This window comes from Cyprinus carpio, chromosome A2 (genome assembly GCF_018340385.1).
Source record: "Cyprinus carpio isolate SPL01 chromosome A2, ASM1834038v1, whole genome shotgun sequence".
NCBI classification, from domain to species: domain Eukaryota; kingdom Metazoa; phylum Chordata; class Actinopteri; order Cypriniformes; family Cyprinidae; genus Cyprinus; species Cyprinus carpio.
This window is the reverse complement of record NC_056573.1, coordinates 3,842,259-3,860,545: the sequence shown is the minus strand read 5'-3', so window position 1 is coordinate 3,860,545 and position 18,287 is coordinate 3,842,259. Positions and strand designations below refer to the sequence as shown.

At 35.3% G+C, this 18,287-nt stretch overlaps 1 protein-coding gene across 1 annotated transcript in view; it reads right to left on the bottom strand.

The window, feature by feature from the left end:
- Positions 1-476: 476 nt before the first annotated feature.
- The window catches only part of LOC109104807 (rho-associated protein kinase 1-like), a 65,755-nt gene continuing 47,944 nt past the window's right edge, over positions 477-18,287 (bottom strand). Inside the window, exons 21-34 of the mRNA XM_042769610.1 lie at positions 17,006-17,075; positions 15,985-16,088; positions 15,678-15,843; positions 14,669-14,762; positions 14,504-14,592; positions 13,148-13,339; positions 12,284-12,449; positions 8,356-8,426; positions 8,172-8,260; positions 7,961-8,039; positions 5,350-5,611; positions 4,637-4,844; positions 4,237-4,327; positions 477-1,785 (exon numbers count right to left, since the gene is read on the bottom strand). Coding sequence (XP_042625544.1) covers positions 4,276-4,327; positions 4,637-4,844; positions 5,350-5,611; positions 7,961-8,039; positions 8,172-8,260; positions 8,356-8,426; positions 12,284-12,449; positions 13,148-13,339; positions 14,504-14,592; positions 14,669-14,762; positions 15,678-15,843; positions 15,985-16,088; positions 17,006-17,075 — 1,642 coding nt within the window. The 3' untranslated portion in view covers positions 477-1,785; positions 4,237-4,275. The remainder of the gene's footprint in view (positions 1,786-4,236; positions 4,328-4,636; positions 4,845-5,349; positions 5,612-7,960; positions 8,040-8,171; positions 8,261-8,355; positions 8,427-12,283; positions 12,450-13,147; positions 13,340-14,503; positions 14,593-14,668; positions 14,763-15,677; positions 15,844-15,984; positions 16,089-17,005; positions 17,076-18,287) is intronic.

Here is an 18,287-nt window from a genome sequence, read left to right as displayed (position 1 = left end):
GCATCACAGAAAATAAATGATAATTTAAAGTATAATAAATTTAAAAAACAAATTATTTTAAATTGTAAAAATATATCGCAATATTACATTTTTTTTCTGTATTTTGATAAATAAATGCAGGCTTGATGAGCAGAAGAAACTTATTTCAAAAACATTAAAAATAGTAATGTTTCCAAACTTTTGACCTGTACTGTATATATGCAATGTCTTCAGTTGGTACAACAAACTGTTTAATGCTTCAGGCCTATGCTATACCCATTCATGATATCACAACAGTGCATTATAAGGTGCATTGCAAAGCATAATTAATGCATTAAAATATTTCCACATTTAAAGGCTTCAAGTGCTACTGAATTTTCATTCTAGCTTCTACAGCTTACAACAGAGTAAAATCTGTTAACTTCTTATATCTCTAATATTAATAAGTGAAATGTATCTCATTATTAAAGCGGGTAAAACACACACAGAGGACAGTCTTAGGTGATAGATAAAGATATGTTTATTGACACATATCCATCAGTGCGGCCTCCAATGCAATTTATCATGCAATACATCCACGACAAAACGGATCGTAGCTCCAGTGCTTATTTTACTGAACATGCATGTCGGATTATCGAGGAGGTATTCATCATCTCGTTTCATCTGAATATGTACACTGAATGAAAACTATTTAAAGGTGGGGATGTTGATGGTTCTTTTATATATTGGCGCTTCATGCAGAACTTCTGAACTTTGGTTGACAACATTTAAGACATGCAATAGATGGTCCGCTCTGGTTGAAGACCATTTAGGTTTCGATAAAAAAAGAAATGAAAGTCACACTGTTATAGATATGTTTGCTTTCAAAGTATCACAATAGTAAAGACTTGTTGGTAAGAAACAGATATGGCAGTAAAATTGTTATCCAAAAGGCACTAGGTGAGCCGAACGCTGTTTAGTCTTCTACAAATAAATTACAATTCAAACAGTGCAGTTACATTTGTTAACTTAATGTTTTCCTTTTTGAAACATTTATCTATGAGTCAAATGTAAGGCAACACATTACACAACAAAAAATGATAAACAAAAGGATATTACAGAAACAATGTACCCAATGAACACACACAGAGACACAGAAACATGACATTTCATGTCTCCTGATGCCATTATGATGATGATATCCTATGGCTTGGAGCCTCCAAATAAAAATGATAATGATAAAGACAATTATGATAATATTATGCATAGACTGTAATTATTCTCCATGCTTAAAAAAAAAACCCTTCAAAAACTCTCAGTGCCCAACCCTTTGCCCCAAACCCAATTCATTTTCCATTTAGACTTTGAGGGATTGAATAAGGCAACCAGAGTCCATCGGAAGGCGGCATCGAAGTGGATTTAAGTAGAAACAGTTTGCAAACTAAAAAAAATGGTCCCAAAGATAATTCCCCAAATATCTCCTTTACCATGATGTCAAGCTTTAGTCCCCATCCCACAGGATTCAGAGTCCAAATAGGAACGGCGCATAGTGTCCTTCCCAAGTTGTGAAAAGATGCTTTCCTCTGGACATCAGGAGGATAAAGCGAATCCCAGTGTTATGGGGAGAAACAAGGATGATGCCAAAAAAAAGTTCATGATGCCTTGTGACTGGTAAACTCCAGCACCACTTACTGTCTGTGTTTTTATAGTTTTTTATTCAATTGTGAAATGCAACTTAAAGAGGTTAATTCCCAGGTTGTTACAGATTTTTCTAAAGAGGTTTTTGGAGAGGAAAGTACAAAATCCCAATTCGGTTCAGATGGTTAGCTGGAAGAAAGAAGAAAAAGAAAAATTCAATAAATCATAAAAAAAACAAAATATGCTTTATGAAAGATTATGAATGCACTAAAGCATAAAAATACCATAATATGTTTGCTGATATTTAAGTTAACACACTTGTTTATCTGAAAAACAATGCTAGACAAAAATATCCGTGTTTGTTTTGGTTCGTGAAACCCGCCCACTGCCAGTTTACCCAATTGTAGTTGGCGGAAAACACAGCGTATTTAATTTCGTTCATTTGAAAAAAAACCCCCCTCCAAGTTGGCGGAAAACACAGCGTATTTAATTTCGTTCATTGTTAAGTGCGCTTGTTCCTGTTTGTGCCAATCTGGCAACGTGTGCGTCAAGTCTGAGGAGGAGGGGCCTGGTGAAAAAAAACCCCTCTCCAATATTTTGAATTTGGACTGCAATACCTAGTTCAACCACTCGGTGTCAATCCTACGTGCAGCACCTTTAAACTTAGGACCAGACTCTTACTAGTCATGTCCACAGAAAATCATAATTTATCATAATATGATTACAATGTCACACATCTCAAGTTATGTAATGTGGGTGAATCTAACAAAAGCATGTCCAGCTCACACTGAACTGCAGAAAACAAATAACCATGAAAACAATGAGAGTAGTAACGATTAAAACTGATATTTTACATGAAGGAAGTGAAGCCTGTAGGACTATTAAGATATTGTATGCATTATGACACTTTCATGACAATTAAGGATATTTCGGCTTACCACAAAATGCCTGGAAGTTAATTAATAAAAGTTAATCTTACACAGAATATCACCTGAGCATATTATAACTGCTGGTTTTTGAACACTTTATACCAATACTAACGCAGTTCTAATGCAAAAATACAAATAAATTAAGATGAATGACCAGCAGACCAGATTAAATGATCTAGTACTAAATATTATATTCTATGCATATTCTATTGCACTTTTCCACTCATTTAAACATTGTTCTTCAAATGAAGTACTGCCTAACTGCTACAGAATCAGCTGTACTTAGGGCTGCATGATTAATCGAATTTCTAATCGCGATTACAATTACGGATGCCACAATTATGTAATCGTTCGAAGCGGCAATTAATCGTTTAAAGTCCACTTATGTTATTCTGCATCCTTAAGATGCGTTTTTTTCTTTCTACATGCAACAAAAAATGGTATTGTTTTCAGCTTAATTAAATTCAAATTACAAAAATCTACACCAAATAATAAAAAAAAGCACTAAGAGTGTTTTCAGATTTTTTATTTTCATATAAAATGCGGCATACAGTTGCATCAAACAATGGTATAAACTTCATTCAATGTAAATTGTGATAATCGTAATTAATAATCGCAATTACAATTTCAAGGGAATAATCGACAATTATGATTTATGTCATAATCGTGCAGCCCTAGAGATACTCGCGTCGACAAGAAATATATGATAATGTATCTAACACAGCCCTACTGTTAATAATGTTGCAAAGCAAGAAAACCCAAAAATATGCTTCATTTTCTTCATGCAAAATTTCAGGTTTCATGCGATTCATGTTTTGTCACCATCACAGAAAGATGGGGTAAAAAAAACACTTTTACTCAAGACTCAAGTACTTAATATTACACTCAAGGATTTGACTCTTTGCATTATCCTAATGCAAAAAGTCAAATCTTTTGCAGTTCCTTGTCAGAATTAGGGTCAGATTTACTAACAGCTTGCAAACCCTCTTTTGTCAGTGTCTATTAAAGACACACAGTGGAAAATTAGCGATGAAAAGGCATGGACAGTTATTTTTGCATCTGTAGGAGTTTCTCTTTCAGATGCAAAATTTATAGTAGAGTATATAAATGTATCATGCAACATGATTTAAAAATGTGTCAATAATCAAATTAACTGTAACCTCAACCCCAATTAATGCTCCAAAAAAGCAATTCCTAAACCAATTTTGTGTGCTTGACATGGCTGTGATAATTGCAAATTTTTGCTGTTCTTGCTAAACTGCATTGATCAGTATGGAAATGATTTGTCTGTGTTCTTTAATTTGTATCGTCAGTAAATCACCAGCAGAACTTCCACTCCCCCCGGCGGGGTTTTTTTTAGTTTTTTTTGCCTCGTTTAGTAAATCTGGCCCTTAACATGTTATTTTTGCTAACACGAGTACAAATAAGATGACTTTGGAGCGTTTGTATTGAATGCCACTTCATTAGCAGGGGGAGCTCAGGAGTGGGTTTTCTAACAGAATTTAAAAAGAAAGGGAGATTTGAAGTTTTAAAGCCAAGCCCCTAGAGAGCCTCGGTCCAGTTGAAGGAAATTCCCTTTTAGTTGCCCAGAACTGTTTAAGTTTGTAAAGGAAAGAGTCTGCCATTCTAGTAAACAGAAAACCACACCCCTCCAAAGAACTCGTCACCACAGTTAACCCCAACCGTAAAAACAAGGAGTAGTCGACTACACCATTAGAAATCTAAGGTCTGGAGAGGCTGCGTGATGCTGTCAGCATGTACTGGATGTTGTGTCTGCCGCTTGGAGAAAGGACTGCGCCCTGCTATGAGACAACAGCAAATAAACATCCCGTCACGAGACCACCGTGCCTCTACGGCCACAACTTATGGCCTTCAGTATCACAATTATGGCTTTTTATATCTTGAGCTGCTAAAGGTTGAATCTCATAAAAACATGCCCCGGTCACATTTCATCCCTAACAACAAAAATGATATTTTGTATTACAAAATGTTATATTTTTGTGACCATTAAGACATTATTTTTTATGAAAATCAAGCACTTCCCACACCCTCTCTGCTCTAAATGCATGATGTGATCTAGGCTGAGCTTGACTCTGTATGGCTGTAGTTACCTTGGCTTGCCCGGCATGTTTTTGGGGTTCTTGCGGAAAGACTGGTTTGCTACGGAGCGAGTGGACATGGTGCGAGGGGATGCTCTTGCGAAGGTAGAAGGAGGGGTCTTGGGAATCTTCTTGCCGAGATGACCGATCCATTTCTTCTGCTCATCTTGGGACAAGGCCAGGAGCAGCATGTCTCTAGCTGACGTCACATCATAATTCACTGAGGCACAAGAACAAAATGATACGTGAGTGTTGCTGTGAGATGCTCTGTCATTAGCCATTTTCACACATACAGTCTTTGCTGTAGATTTTTTGAAAGTCATGAAAAGGATCCATGCGTCGACTTCGACTGATGCAGAGTAGCGATGTCCAGCTTGCAAACAATTCGTTTTTTTTTTAACCAATTATTTTTGGATCGCACTGAATCGTCTGAAACAGTTTGAGCAGCACAGATCTACTTTTAGATGCCTGACAGTCACTCCGACTCGAAATGAGCCAAAATTTTTGAACAGAGGAAACTCGGATGTGGACACTTATTGCTTATTAAAGTGATTAAAGTAAAGTGGCACTTATTAAAGTGATTTCATATCAAACTGTAAGAAAATGCAATAAGTTTTAGGACCTTTATGACGATAAAAAATTTAATGTACGTACATTTCAGTCAAGTATAAATGTAAAATATCACATTTATATTTTTCTAGAGATATTTTCTGCTGGTGGCTCACCTTTGCAAGGGGCGATAACATCCTCCTTCTTGTCCAGATGGTCCTTGTGGCACTTGACGTGGCATCGGCGGCACTCCAGGGCCGGAGGAGGCTTGAAGACGTGCCACAGCGGTTTGGAGCAAGCCTCGCAGTTCGAGGGGAAATGATAGAGAGTGGGGATGAACTCATGGCCCTTGTGGGGCAAACAGTTGGTCTTGTCCCCCTGAGGAACACTCTCCATGTCCGCCTCCTTCCTGCACTCACCTTCATTAGCATACAGGATCTAAAGAACAAAAACAGATTTCAATTTGTAAATCTGAGTAAACGTTTAAAGGGTCATGATCTTAATATACATAACGCACAATATGGTAGATTATACAAATTATAGTCTGTTACTGATTCCAAATTACATGACAAAAATTGTAGTTAGTAACGTAATCCATTACATTACACATTTCAGGTAATATAATCAAACTACTTTTTGATTACTTTTGACCTAACCTGTTTATGACATTGCTTTAAATAGGACAATCTTGTACCATATTGATATAAAAATACAAAAAGAAAGAAAATAAATTCCATTTATTGTTATTAACAACATGAACTTCATTAAACATTATATTATGGGTTTGTGAGCTAAATGAAAAGCTAATAATTAATTAAATCATAAAAGTGTAAAATTAAATCTTTTAAAATTACAATCAAAATAAAACACTTATACCCATTTACCTGCATGGCATGTGATCATGTGCATATGATGTAATCAATAAAAAAATGAATCAATAATCAATAATGACCTGTTACTATCTACTGACTCAGGTGACTATGCTGTCCTCATGCTCCTGGATCTTACAGCTGCATTTGACACTGTAGACCATAACATCCTGGTTTCTCAGTTGGAGCATTGCGTTGCAGTTGGGGAACTGCGTTAGAGTGGTTTAGATCTTATTTATCTGATGGAAGTTTTTTAGTCTGTCTTGGGGATTTTATGTCATCCTCTGCATCTCTCTCGTGTGGTGTCCCTCAGGGCTCCATTCTTGGTCCTATCTTATTTTCATTATATGTACTTCATTAGGGTCCATTTTTAGGAAATACTGAGTCTCGTTTCAGTGTTATGCAGACAATACACAACTTTATCTTCCTTTGAAGATGCAAACTCTATAGCACCATTGTTGGACTGTCTTGAGGAGATTAGGGCCTGGATGGCTTCAAATTTTTTAAAGGTCAATGAAGAAAAAACAGAAGTCATGATATTTAGACCTGGGAATACCTGTAACCCCCTTGATTTAGATTTGAGTGTTACAAAATCATATGTGAGGCCACATGTTAAAAACCTGGGTGTTATAATGGACGGTGATTTTAAATTGGATAAACAAATTAATTCCGTAATTAAACCTTGTTTTTTTCCAGTTGAGGCAATAAAATCAAAAGTCAAGTGTTTTTTGTCTTTTAATGATTTTGAAAGGGTCATACATGCTTTTATCTCAACCTGCCTTGACTATTGTAATGGCCTCTACGTAGATATTAAACTCAAATGTTTACAGATGGTACAAAATGCTGCTGCTCATCTGTTAACGGACGCAAAATCACAAACAAATTACACCAATATTGGCTTCTCTTCATTGGCTTCCTATTCATTTTAGAATTGATTTTAAGGTTTTAGTTTACAAGTCATTAAACGGTCTGGCACAAAGTTACCTTTATGATTTAATAGAGCCACACGATCCATCGAGAGCACTTAGGTTTTGCTTGTTATGTGTAAAATTGTTTTACTTTGATTATGCTTGTACAGCGCTTTGGAAAACAATAGTTGTTTTAAAAAAGTACTCTATAAATAAACTTTGATTTGATTTGATAAAAAAGTAACTAGTCTGATTCGGAGTATTTTACAATATTACAATCTAATTACAAGAACTTAAATTTTAGAACCTGATCACGGAATCCAGATTACATGTTACTAGGTTACTATCCAAACACTGTTTTTTGACCAGTTTTAAGGATTTTTGTGTTCTTTTGCTGTTTTATACAGAATTATGCTAATTGCATCAACACACACTTTGGGCCTTGTACATGAAACATGAGAAATTCATTTCTGCATAAAATGTAGATGTAAACTGTAACCTCGGTTCCCTATGAGGGAAAGAGACATTGCATCAGCAACTGAATCTATGGGGAAACACCTTTTCTCTGAACACAGTGAAGCCCTGTTGGAAAAGGCTACTGTAAATCACTGCTCAATGGCATTTGAGTGTTCTTAGTTTAATGCTAATTGCTGGAAATCTGACCACTAAGAAAAAAAAGAGACATTCTCTTTCAAGTTAGGTTCACTCGATAGTGTCCCAGTAGCTGATGCACAACAAACAGTGTTGCTGTGATATGAATGTACTCATATCATTAGTCACATCACCCACCCTTAACACTGTCTTCTCAATGATTTCAAAAGCCAGACATCCATATATCTGAACTACAGAGCACTCTTCTGAGCATAGCTCAGCTTTCCTACAGCAGTTTTTCAATCATGATGCAGCACAACTTAACTATGTGTATTCTTGCAAACTGCATTGCATACAAAAAAAAACTTCACTAGATAGAATCGCTGTGGAAAATCAATCAATCAATCTAAATAACTGACCTGGAATATTCTTGGAATTTCATCTGCCTCCGCTCGATAAACGTCGCCTTGCGTGACGGGACGTACATGGAAAAGTTTGCTGTTTTGAAAAAAAAATTACGTTTTAAAGTGGCAAAAGGAAAATCATTGCACTTCATATACAATAATAAATGAAATAACCAAATAACATGTATAGTTTGATCCATGGATAGTAATTCATCAGAATACTTACTCAATGTCTAGTACCATAGAAGGGTTGGACTGCTCCTTGTCTTGCTCATCATTGTAAAAGAGGATTTTTTTACTGCTCACCACAACATACTGAAGGAAACAACAACACATTTTGAAAAGGGTGGGTCACACATGTCCAAATGCACCATAACAGTTTAATACACAATTCTTCATGCAAGTCTTACCTGCTTTTTCCAGCCGTATCTTTTAATATTTGCTCTATTCGGTATCGCGAGCCAGCCTTCAAGCCTTGATTCTGAAGACAAATAAAATCCATGCATAATAAAGTCCATGCCAGAATTTGAACAAACAATAGAAAAAAATACATGCAAGGTCATCTGGAAAAACAAACCAAGGTCGTGACGCAATCCATAAAAATCAAAAAGCTTTTACTAACATGCCTAAACCAGGTACGCTTTAAAACAACTGCCTCACATCACAGGGTTGTAGCTGTAAAATACCGTATCAAAAAGCATTCGCATTTCATTTCAACTTCCATGATGTTGCCAAGTGAAACAAAGAAGAAAGTGCAGGCCTTTATTTTATCAATCAAGAAGGATGAAAATGGGATGCTCCACAATCGCTCAAATCATCACAACAGCAATTATTAATTACTTGATTAACATGAACAAACAGCCGAAAGTTGTTTCAGTGGAAGCAATTTATTATATTTCAATGAACGATTATGCAGATTGAAACTGTGCATCATAAAACTATGAATGCGTATCGCATATCAGCAGTATTAGTAACCGGCTCGATGCTTTCTGTAATCAAAGTGACAAGACAAGCCTGTAATTCTGCCCTTCAACCAAACTGCAGTGTGCAATTTAATTAAAATGTTTCTGGTTTGAAAGCATACTTGGCGGGAAAAACAGGTAGGTGACAAAAGAACTGTTTAAAGAATCATGCATGATCTGTGTGACTACGACTGTGACTACTAATGTTATTCATTCTGTAGTGAACATGCTGCTGGTGCAACAGATAAACAAACCGTACATACAGTCAACATACACCAGAGCCTAATAGAGTGCTGCAACAGTGACGACAAAACCCAGAAGACTAAGTCACCATAGGTTCACCTCAAGGGTTTTTATAATGTTTTTTTCTGTGAATTAATATGAACTAACAGTGAACGACTGGGTTTTCATTAACTAACATTAACAAAGATTAATAAATACTGTAATAAATGTATTGCTCATGTTAGTGAATACATGAACTAATGGAACCTTATTGTAAAGTGCTACCAAATAAACATTGCTGCTTCAAAACTAATGTTTTCAGTGTGCAATTTATGTTGTTGAGGGAAATCTCCACGTATTATCAGTTTATTTTTACCATAGGTTTTGTTTTACTTGAAAAAAAAAAAAAAAAAACATTATAAAACTCAAATCTCTCCATGGTGAATTATTCTTCTGTGTTTTGACGTCATGACCAGAGCACTCCGTACGGATGTGTAGATATCATAGTCCTTCATTTGGGAATATTTTATTTTCAATGTCAACAACTCTGATTCAATTATTACAAATTTTATTTTTTTATTTTTTCCCATTTTTGGTTAAAAGTGTCTGCTAAATTAGGGGTTTTCAAACTTTCCAGAGCCAGGGACCCACCCAGACTCAGTCAATGTCTCCACGCACCCCAGACTGGAAACACTGGTGATCAATTAATAAACTTCAACTTTTATTACAGTTATTACATGATCCTCTAATCACTACAGTGCATAATAGGGCTGCAACTAATAATTACTTTGATAATCAATTAATCTGGCGATAATAATGCTATAATGAATGTTCCTATGCCTAATTCGTAATTTGAAGGCAACACTAGGTTCATCACATCTTCTAACCCAGGCCAACGGGAATACAAAGAGTTAAACCACATAGACACACACACACACACACACACACACACACACACACACACACACACACACACACACACACACTAAAAGAGCCTCTGAAAGGTGCTCAGAGTAGGGGTTAGTATAAAAAAAGATTTGAATTAGCAAAATATCTTCCACTAATTTCAGTAGTTTAGTATTAAATCTCAATTAAACTCATTCAGCATTGCTCCCTATCATTATAAACACTCTGAGTAGCTTATTTCTGAGGCATCACCAAAACACAAGATGCGTTCATTAAAATCAAAAGGAACGTGAAGCAACAAAATGCCACAATTCAGGCATAACAGGAGCCCGATCTTAAAGTTACTCACAGAGGACAAAGAATAGAAGATACAAAGACAAGGAGAGCAACCACCGACTACATATGAGGGAGAACAAGAGAGGAGAGAGGACTTTAAACACAGATAACGGCAGTCCAAGAGCATGTTCACCACCTGGCAACATGAAACATCCTATCATCACAGCATTAAAAGAGATGAATGCAACTTATGTGCTGATAAAAGAAATCTGGTAACACTTTAGATTAGGGAACACTGTTCACTATTAACTAGCTGCTTATTAGCATGCACATTACTAGTATACTGGCTGTTTGTGTGTACTAATAAAGCACATATTAATGCCTTATTCTGCATAAGCATATTTTAGATCCTAAACATAACTACTACAACAACTAAATCACTTACTATCAATAAGCAGCAAATTAGGAGTTTACTGAGGGAAAATTCATAGTTTAAGGGATAGTTCAGCCATAAATGAAAATCCCCCATGATTCACTCATCCTCAAGACACAGGTGTATATGACTTTCTTCTTTCAGATGAATACTCTACAATCGGAGTTACATAAAGAATATTGTGGCTCCTCCAAGCTTTATAATGGCAGTGAGTGGGTGTTGTTTTTCAATAGTCCAAAAGAAGACAATAAAGTGCATCCATCCATCATAAAAAGTGTCCCACACCAGTGAGAATATGCTAGTCTTGCGAGAACCAACGTTTTTTTTACAGGGGCAAAGGAGAGCCGCGTAGGACACTTTTTTTATTATGGATGGATGCACTTTATTGGACTTCTTTTGGACTATTGAAAAATAACACCCATTCACTACGAATAAAAAGCCTGGAACTCTGATTGGATTCGTCTAAAAGAATAAAGTCATATACACCTAGGATGGCTTGAAAATACACCTAACAAACTGACATACATTAGCACAAATAAACTATCCCTTTATTAGTGAATATGTGTTTCCTGATCTAAAACCCAAAAATAAAATCTAATCAAAATAATAAAAAAAAAACAAACATAACAAACATACATTAGCACAAATAAATAAATCAACAAAAATAATTTTTTATAATGAAATGGCTAACTAATATAAACAGAATACAAACATAATTTTTGTTTTAAATTAGTGCTGTCAAAGATTAATCGCATCCAAAATAAAAGTATTTGTTTACATATATTATTTTGTTTAATATATGCGTGTACACTGTGTATATTATGTATATATAAATACAAACACATGCATGTATATATTTAAGAATATGTTTATATATTAAATATATTTATGTATAATATAAAATCTAAGAATATAAATATATAATAAATATTTTCAATATATATACTGTATGTGTGTTCATATATAAACATAATAAATGTACACAATACACATACATATATTATGTAAACGAAAACTTTTATTTTGTTTATTTTGTATTTTTATTAATCGCGATTAATCGTTTGACAACACTATATATATTTTTACATGACAAAAATGCATTCCAAAGAATCCCTTCTCACCAAGTCTATATTTTTTTATTCTATTTCACACCGTTTAATGAGAGCATATAACATTGCCATATTATCTGAAATCTGGAATCAAATTCTGTTTGAGTAGTTCTGGATGAAAAGGTATCTAAATACAGGTAACACTTTACAATAAACTATGAATTGTAGGTAAACTGCCAAAACATTAAATCATTTATTTTCTGTATTTTGCTTGCTCTGCATGATTTTTGTAATGAAATGTTTTTAAATCCATTCCCAGCACATATGTACTTTCATTGTGATCAAAGCTTCAGAATTAGCTTCTATTGAGGGCTTTCCAATCTCGACAAAATCGAACTAATACCGATTCAACTGGTTGAACCTCTCTGCTCCTTAATTTACCTGAGATTCATATAACAGAAATGCTCATATTTTGCGAGCGTGTCCTTACCAGCGATGTTACTGTCCACCTCGTCTGGCTGCAGGCTGGTGACGCTGGAGCTGTCCACGCGGAGCTGCAGGTCGTTCAGTTTCTCTCTCAGCTGCTCAATGTCACTCTCCTTACTGTCTAGCTGCATCTGCAACTCATTGCGATACGTGCACTCCTCTGCCAATTGCTGCAAATACAGGCAACAACATTAACTAAAGTGATTAACACTTGTTCTGTGCTGAAACTCCTTTACCTAATCTGGTGTCCCAATTCAAAAATGACCAGACTTTTTAAAATTGCTTGTATAATGCTCTCACTATGCTGTAGTATTGTTATTTTTTTTTTAAATAGCACAGGTTTAGTATTTCATTTTGGAACTGACTGATCATAAGCCTCACAGATCTGAGTGTATGCATCTCAATTTATGAGTGAAAAAGCATTATTTTGGGACAATTTTGGCAAAGTTCATTTTTGTAGGCTGGTCTTTTTTGACCAGGAACACCCGGGTAACAAGGTGAGAAAAAAAAAATCTTAAAAAGTACAAAAACTGCCCGTTTTTTGGGGGAAGTTGTTTTATCATGTGAGCAAAGTCAGTAAATTTTAATCCAATGAGATTAAACTAACTGGCATTTTCAGGAAAAGAAAATCCTCAAATGACCGGAACACAACATGCAATGCATGGCTCATGAATATCGACATTATTCTGAGGCTGTGTCTAGTCACGCAACTCGATCAGTTTTCACGAGACAAGCCTTCACCGCAGCAGGACTGGAATATTCTTGTTGAAACTGACTTTGATAATCATCGGATTGCATCAATGATAAAAACTGAAAAACCAAGCGAGTAACTTTGTGACTGTGAAAAGGCTAATAAACATAGACTTGCCGCTTGCATCTCGTTCATCTCCTTCTGGTACTTGATGGCCATGTGGTTGAACTTCTCCTTCTCCTGGTTGAGCTCCAGCTGCAGCTTGCGGTTCTCCTTCTCTTTCTTGCGCAGGTCAGTGGTGCTGCCTCTCTTCTTCTGGTCCAACTTCATGTCCTTACGGTTCATGATCTCAGCCAGCTTATTCACCGCCTGCAGTCACATGTCGAGGCGTTAAGATGCAGATTGACTACAATGTTTTATTAGAGAGCACAAGATTTTTGTCTTTTCTGACTTCATGGAACATTTTTAAATGATATGGTTTGGTCTTTATAGGCGCCACACAAATAGTGATACTCAAGAGACAAGACTTGTAATTGACTTTGCTGTTACAACCAGATATTCTAATAAGCATGAAAATACAAAAATAGCATATATAGTATGTAAAACTAGATTTGAAAAAAATAGTTTTGAAATTTGTTTCCAATATCACCTTTTGTTAACTGAGCTTGTCACAGGGTTATTATAATTAACTAAAACCATAAAAAACATTTCCATTACATGATATAAAATAAATGCTAACATAAAGAAAATAATTAAAAAAACATTGTGACCCTGGAGCACAAAAGCAGTCTTTAGTCGCTGGGGTATATTTGGAGCAAGAGCCAAAAATACATTGTATGAGTCAAAATTATCGATTTTTCTTTTATGCCAAAAATCATTAGGATATTAAGTAAAGATCATGTTTCAAGAAGATATTTTGTAAATTTCCTACTGAAAAATATATCAAAACTGAATTTCTGATTAGTAATATGCATTGCTAAGAACTTCATTTTGACAACTTTAAAGATGATTTTCTTAATATTTAGATTTTTTTGCACCCTCAGATTCCAGATTTTTTTTTACATAGTTGTATCTCAGCCAGATATTGTCCTAATAAACCATACACCAATGGAAAGCTTATTTATTCAGCTTTCAGATTATGTATAAATCCCAATTTCAAAATATTGACACTTACATATTTCAGCTAATTTGCAAGGCAACATTTCTCTTTTTCTTTTAGTTGAACGATGTACTAAAATAACTAAAACTGAACTACATATGCATTTAAAAACAACAAAATGAAAAACACACACAAAAAAATATACTAAAACTTTAAATAAAATTAACATGAAATCAGAAAATAGAAAAGTTTAAGTTAAATCAGTAAAATACACACATGACCAAAACAAGCCCTCAGTGTGGCTCACATTTAGTCTGCTTGTATTTGACTCTCAGAAGGCGTCTCTATTTCTCATATCTTATTTTCACACATTCAAAACACTCAGAATGACATTAGCTTTTCACTTTTAGCTATATAAACAAACATGGTTATACCTGGGTCTTCAGAGTTCTTTCTATATTCAGGGCCTTCTCGTAATGGGCCTTTACTGTGTTTGCCAGCTCCTCCTTCCCTGCAGTAAACTCTACAGGAAGACATTAGAAAAGTTATGATAATGCATGGAGATAAAGTGCAGGTTAACCAACTGGCAATAATATTACCTTCTTCTTGAGCTCGGAGTCTCTCGTTCAGTTCTGTCTTCTCCTTGCTGAGGATCTCCACATCTTTGGTAAGGGTTTTATTGGATTCTTCAAGCTAAGTGAAAACGCATTATAATCTAATTAGCCACTGATTAACCACAGAGTTACAAATAACGACCAGAAATAAAACAACAGATGGCTTGCACAGTACATAAAGATCTGATACTGAAAATGTGAGGAAACACAAATAGACTAAATACATTGTTAGGGCCGTATGATTCCGCAGAAAACACAGACGGAAATCCAGTCATACAAACAACATTTTCGGTATAACGTGGAATGTCATGGAATTTGTTACATTTTGACAGTAGAATGAAAGTAGGTCAATATGGACTAGTGTCTGTGAATATTAAACTACAAAAATATGAATGCTGCATGTTCTGCGTGTCTCTGCGTCAATGAATGGCGCAGACGCACAGTTTCACCTACAGTTGTACTCTTGATGTTTTCAGTCTGGCGTCTCTTTAAATGAGGACATAAATACATGAACAACATCTCCAGAACTGCTCTGAGAAACACTTCATGAGCATCTGACCGTTTCATTTCAGAATAACTATCGTCATATAATATTCCCACACAAACAAACAGCAGCCCGTCAAAATAAAAGTTCGGTTTAACTTGAACAATTTGTGACAGAAATACGTATATTTCTATTACTACTAATAAAATTATTATTAAAACTTTATTTTTAAGGAGTAATCATGCTAATTTTATTCCATGTTTAAATTTTACCTCTGTTGTGCAGCACTTTATTTGCCAAAAAAAAAAAAAAAAAATTAAAAATCGATTAAATTTATGTTTTATGGCATCATTTGATTGCCAGAAAAATAAAGTACATAAGATTTCTGAACAAAAAAAAAATGGGAAAGGGGCTAACCCTAACATAAAATAAAAAAATAAATAAAAGGCATGTCTGATTCAGAGAAGGATGCCTGTCCTTCACTAATAAGGGCTCAGGTGAGGCACAGACCTGTGCGATGGTCGAGTCCTTCTCTGAGATCTCCTGTTTGTACCGTGAAGCAGCTTTCTTGTGCTCCTGAGAGAGTTCAAAGTACTGCTCCTCCTGCAGCGCGCGCGCCAACTGCTCCGACTCGGCCTTCGTCATGGTCAGGTCCAACTGAGCAGACAGCGACTCCCTACAAAAAAAAAACAAAGGAGACGCAGTTCACAAGATGACATTCAATATAAATGCTTCACAAGATTCTCTACAGTTCTTTATTCATTTTTTTAAAGCAGCCCTTTTGCAAATGCTACTGGATGATGAAAAGGACTTTTACTTCTCGGAGTACAGGTCTTGGACTTTTCTGAGAGCCTCTTGAGTTTGTCGATTCTTCTCCTCTATCTCCTCCTTTAGCTCCTTCACCTGAGTTTTATAGAGTGTCTGAAACCAAGAAAAAACGGCTTGTAATAAATGACGTGACTGCTAATGATGTCACAATGAGTAAATGTTCATATCGGTACATAAACTTGTGACAAAACTAGTTTTACTGGTAACCCCGGGGGGTCTTTGGATGCTTTCCAGTTAGAGATTCTGGTGTTCAGCAAAAGTCAACAAGCTTTTCAAAATAAAGACAAACAGAAAATCTAAACCAAATTGGCTGTTGATTATAGTGCTTGCATGCTTTCTTTGCCAAGAAAACCAACACATTCACCTTCTCTGGTTTAAGAAGCAGTCTCTTATTATCAAAATATCATCAGTTTTACATTTTACTTGGAAACCAAACCTTCTTCCATCGTCTCGTCAGTATTTACGTCATTCCCAGCCGTTAAGCTAAGTCTTATACCATGGCATTGCTTCATTTTTGATTATTATTTGGTGATAGATGTTTTGAAACGTCAGTTAATTTGTATACAACTCCAAAGGTATTACAGTTTCATCTCCATTATCATTTTTGCAAATTCCTTAAACCAAGTTTTGAACATTTTGTAACATGGCTTGGGCTGTTTAATCAAAAACACAACAAAACACGTAGTTCTAAACACAAAAGTGTTTTTTTTTTTCAGGTCAAAAACCAGAAAATACATTACATTACAGTACATTTTAAGGGAAATGTAACTTTTTGTAAATCAGGTTTCCGATTTTCACACAAATTGAATTTGCAGCCTCGATCCCATCAACTTTTATAGGACTTGATGCATTATACAAGATGCCTGGAAAAGGCTAGAAAAGCATTACTAAATGTATACATTAGATAAATACTGCAGCAAGCAGGTTACAGATGATGATCGCATCATATAGAAAAGTAAAAGTCTGAAGATTCGGTTGTTCAAAGCGCATGTATGATCTGTGATACTCACTGAGAAATACTGCTCAGCCTCCAGCTGGTCCTGAAGTTCTCTCATCTGACCCTCATTTCCTCGGTACTGCCTGAGAAGATGCATTTCAATCAGTTACAGTCAGATTCACACACAATATTCATTCAAGCTTCACAACTCAAGCACAAAATTCAAATGAACATAAAAATGACCTGCAGCTCCACTTTCTAGGCCCATTATAACAGCATAGAAAAGAAGACGACAAACTTATTCCTAATTTTCAAATAATGTGAACTGATGCATTGCTCACAATCCGGTCAGGAACCTGCATAATATAAAAAGGGTAAGGATTTAATGTTGACTTTAAAGTAGGCAACAAAAAGCTAGGCTTTCTGTGGAAATGTCTCCGGAGGAGAGCTGAAGGATTAACCGGCTGTATTTCGAAAATAGCAAATAATTTCAAAAAATCACTTAAATATTGGCAGCCAACAGTTTTGGCCAGGTTTACACATAATCTGCAATAATCGCTATTTCGACAATAGAAAAGCATTTCAGATATCTAGTGATGTAATAGCTTTTGTGAGTAAGGCTCAGAGCCAAAGGAATGATGTTATAAGGTCAGTGTTACAAATGGGGTCCAACAGAACCAACTGAAAAGCTTGTACTAAAAAATATTAGGCCTGTCAATTTATTGCAATTATTATAAAGTTTACTAACATATTTAATGCACCCTGTCTCGCACAGACCTGTACGTCATCTTACACTGCATGCGGTTGCTGAAGATCATGATGCAGGATGACAGACTGTGTGATGAAGCCTATGAGGATACAGTTATATGCCCCTAAAATTCAAGATATGAGGGCCAAAATTGCACCTGCATGGGTTTTTGTCTAATATTTATACCAAATGATTTAGTTTAGCAATATCACATGAGCAATAGTGCTGTTTTTCCTAAATATCTGCATGACTGCAAATGTGGTATTGATTTAATTCAATAACTCAATAAACAAGTTAACATTGTGTTCAATTTTAGGCACACTATTGTCAATGCAATAGTGACAATAAAAAAATCCACGTTTCTGAATGAATGATTCAGTGACTCGTTCATAAAGAAAGCTACTTTGTTTTGTTTCTGGATGAATCAGCCATTTGAACAAATCGGTTGAATTAATGACTTACGTGCAGTTTTATTTTCATATTTAGAGTATAATTTAATTTTTGTTTTTAATCATTGCATATTTCAATATTAATTGTTAAAAGAAAAACAACAGCTATTTATTATCATTATTTATGCAAAGCGGAATCAAAATATTTCTTTCTAAAG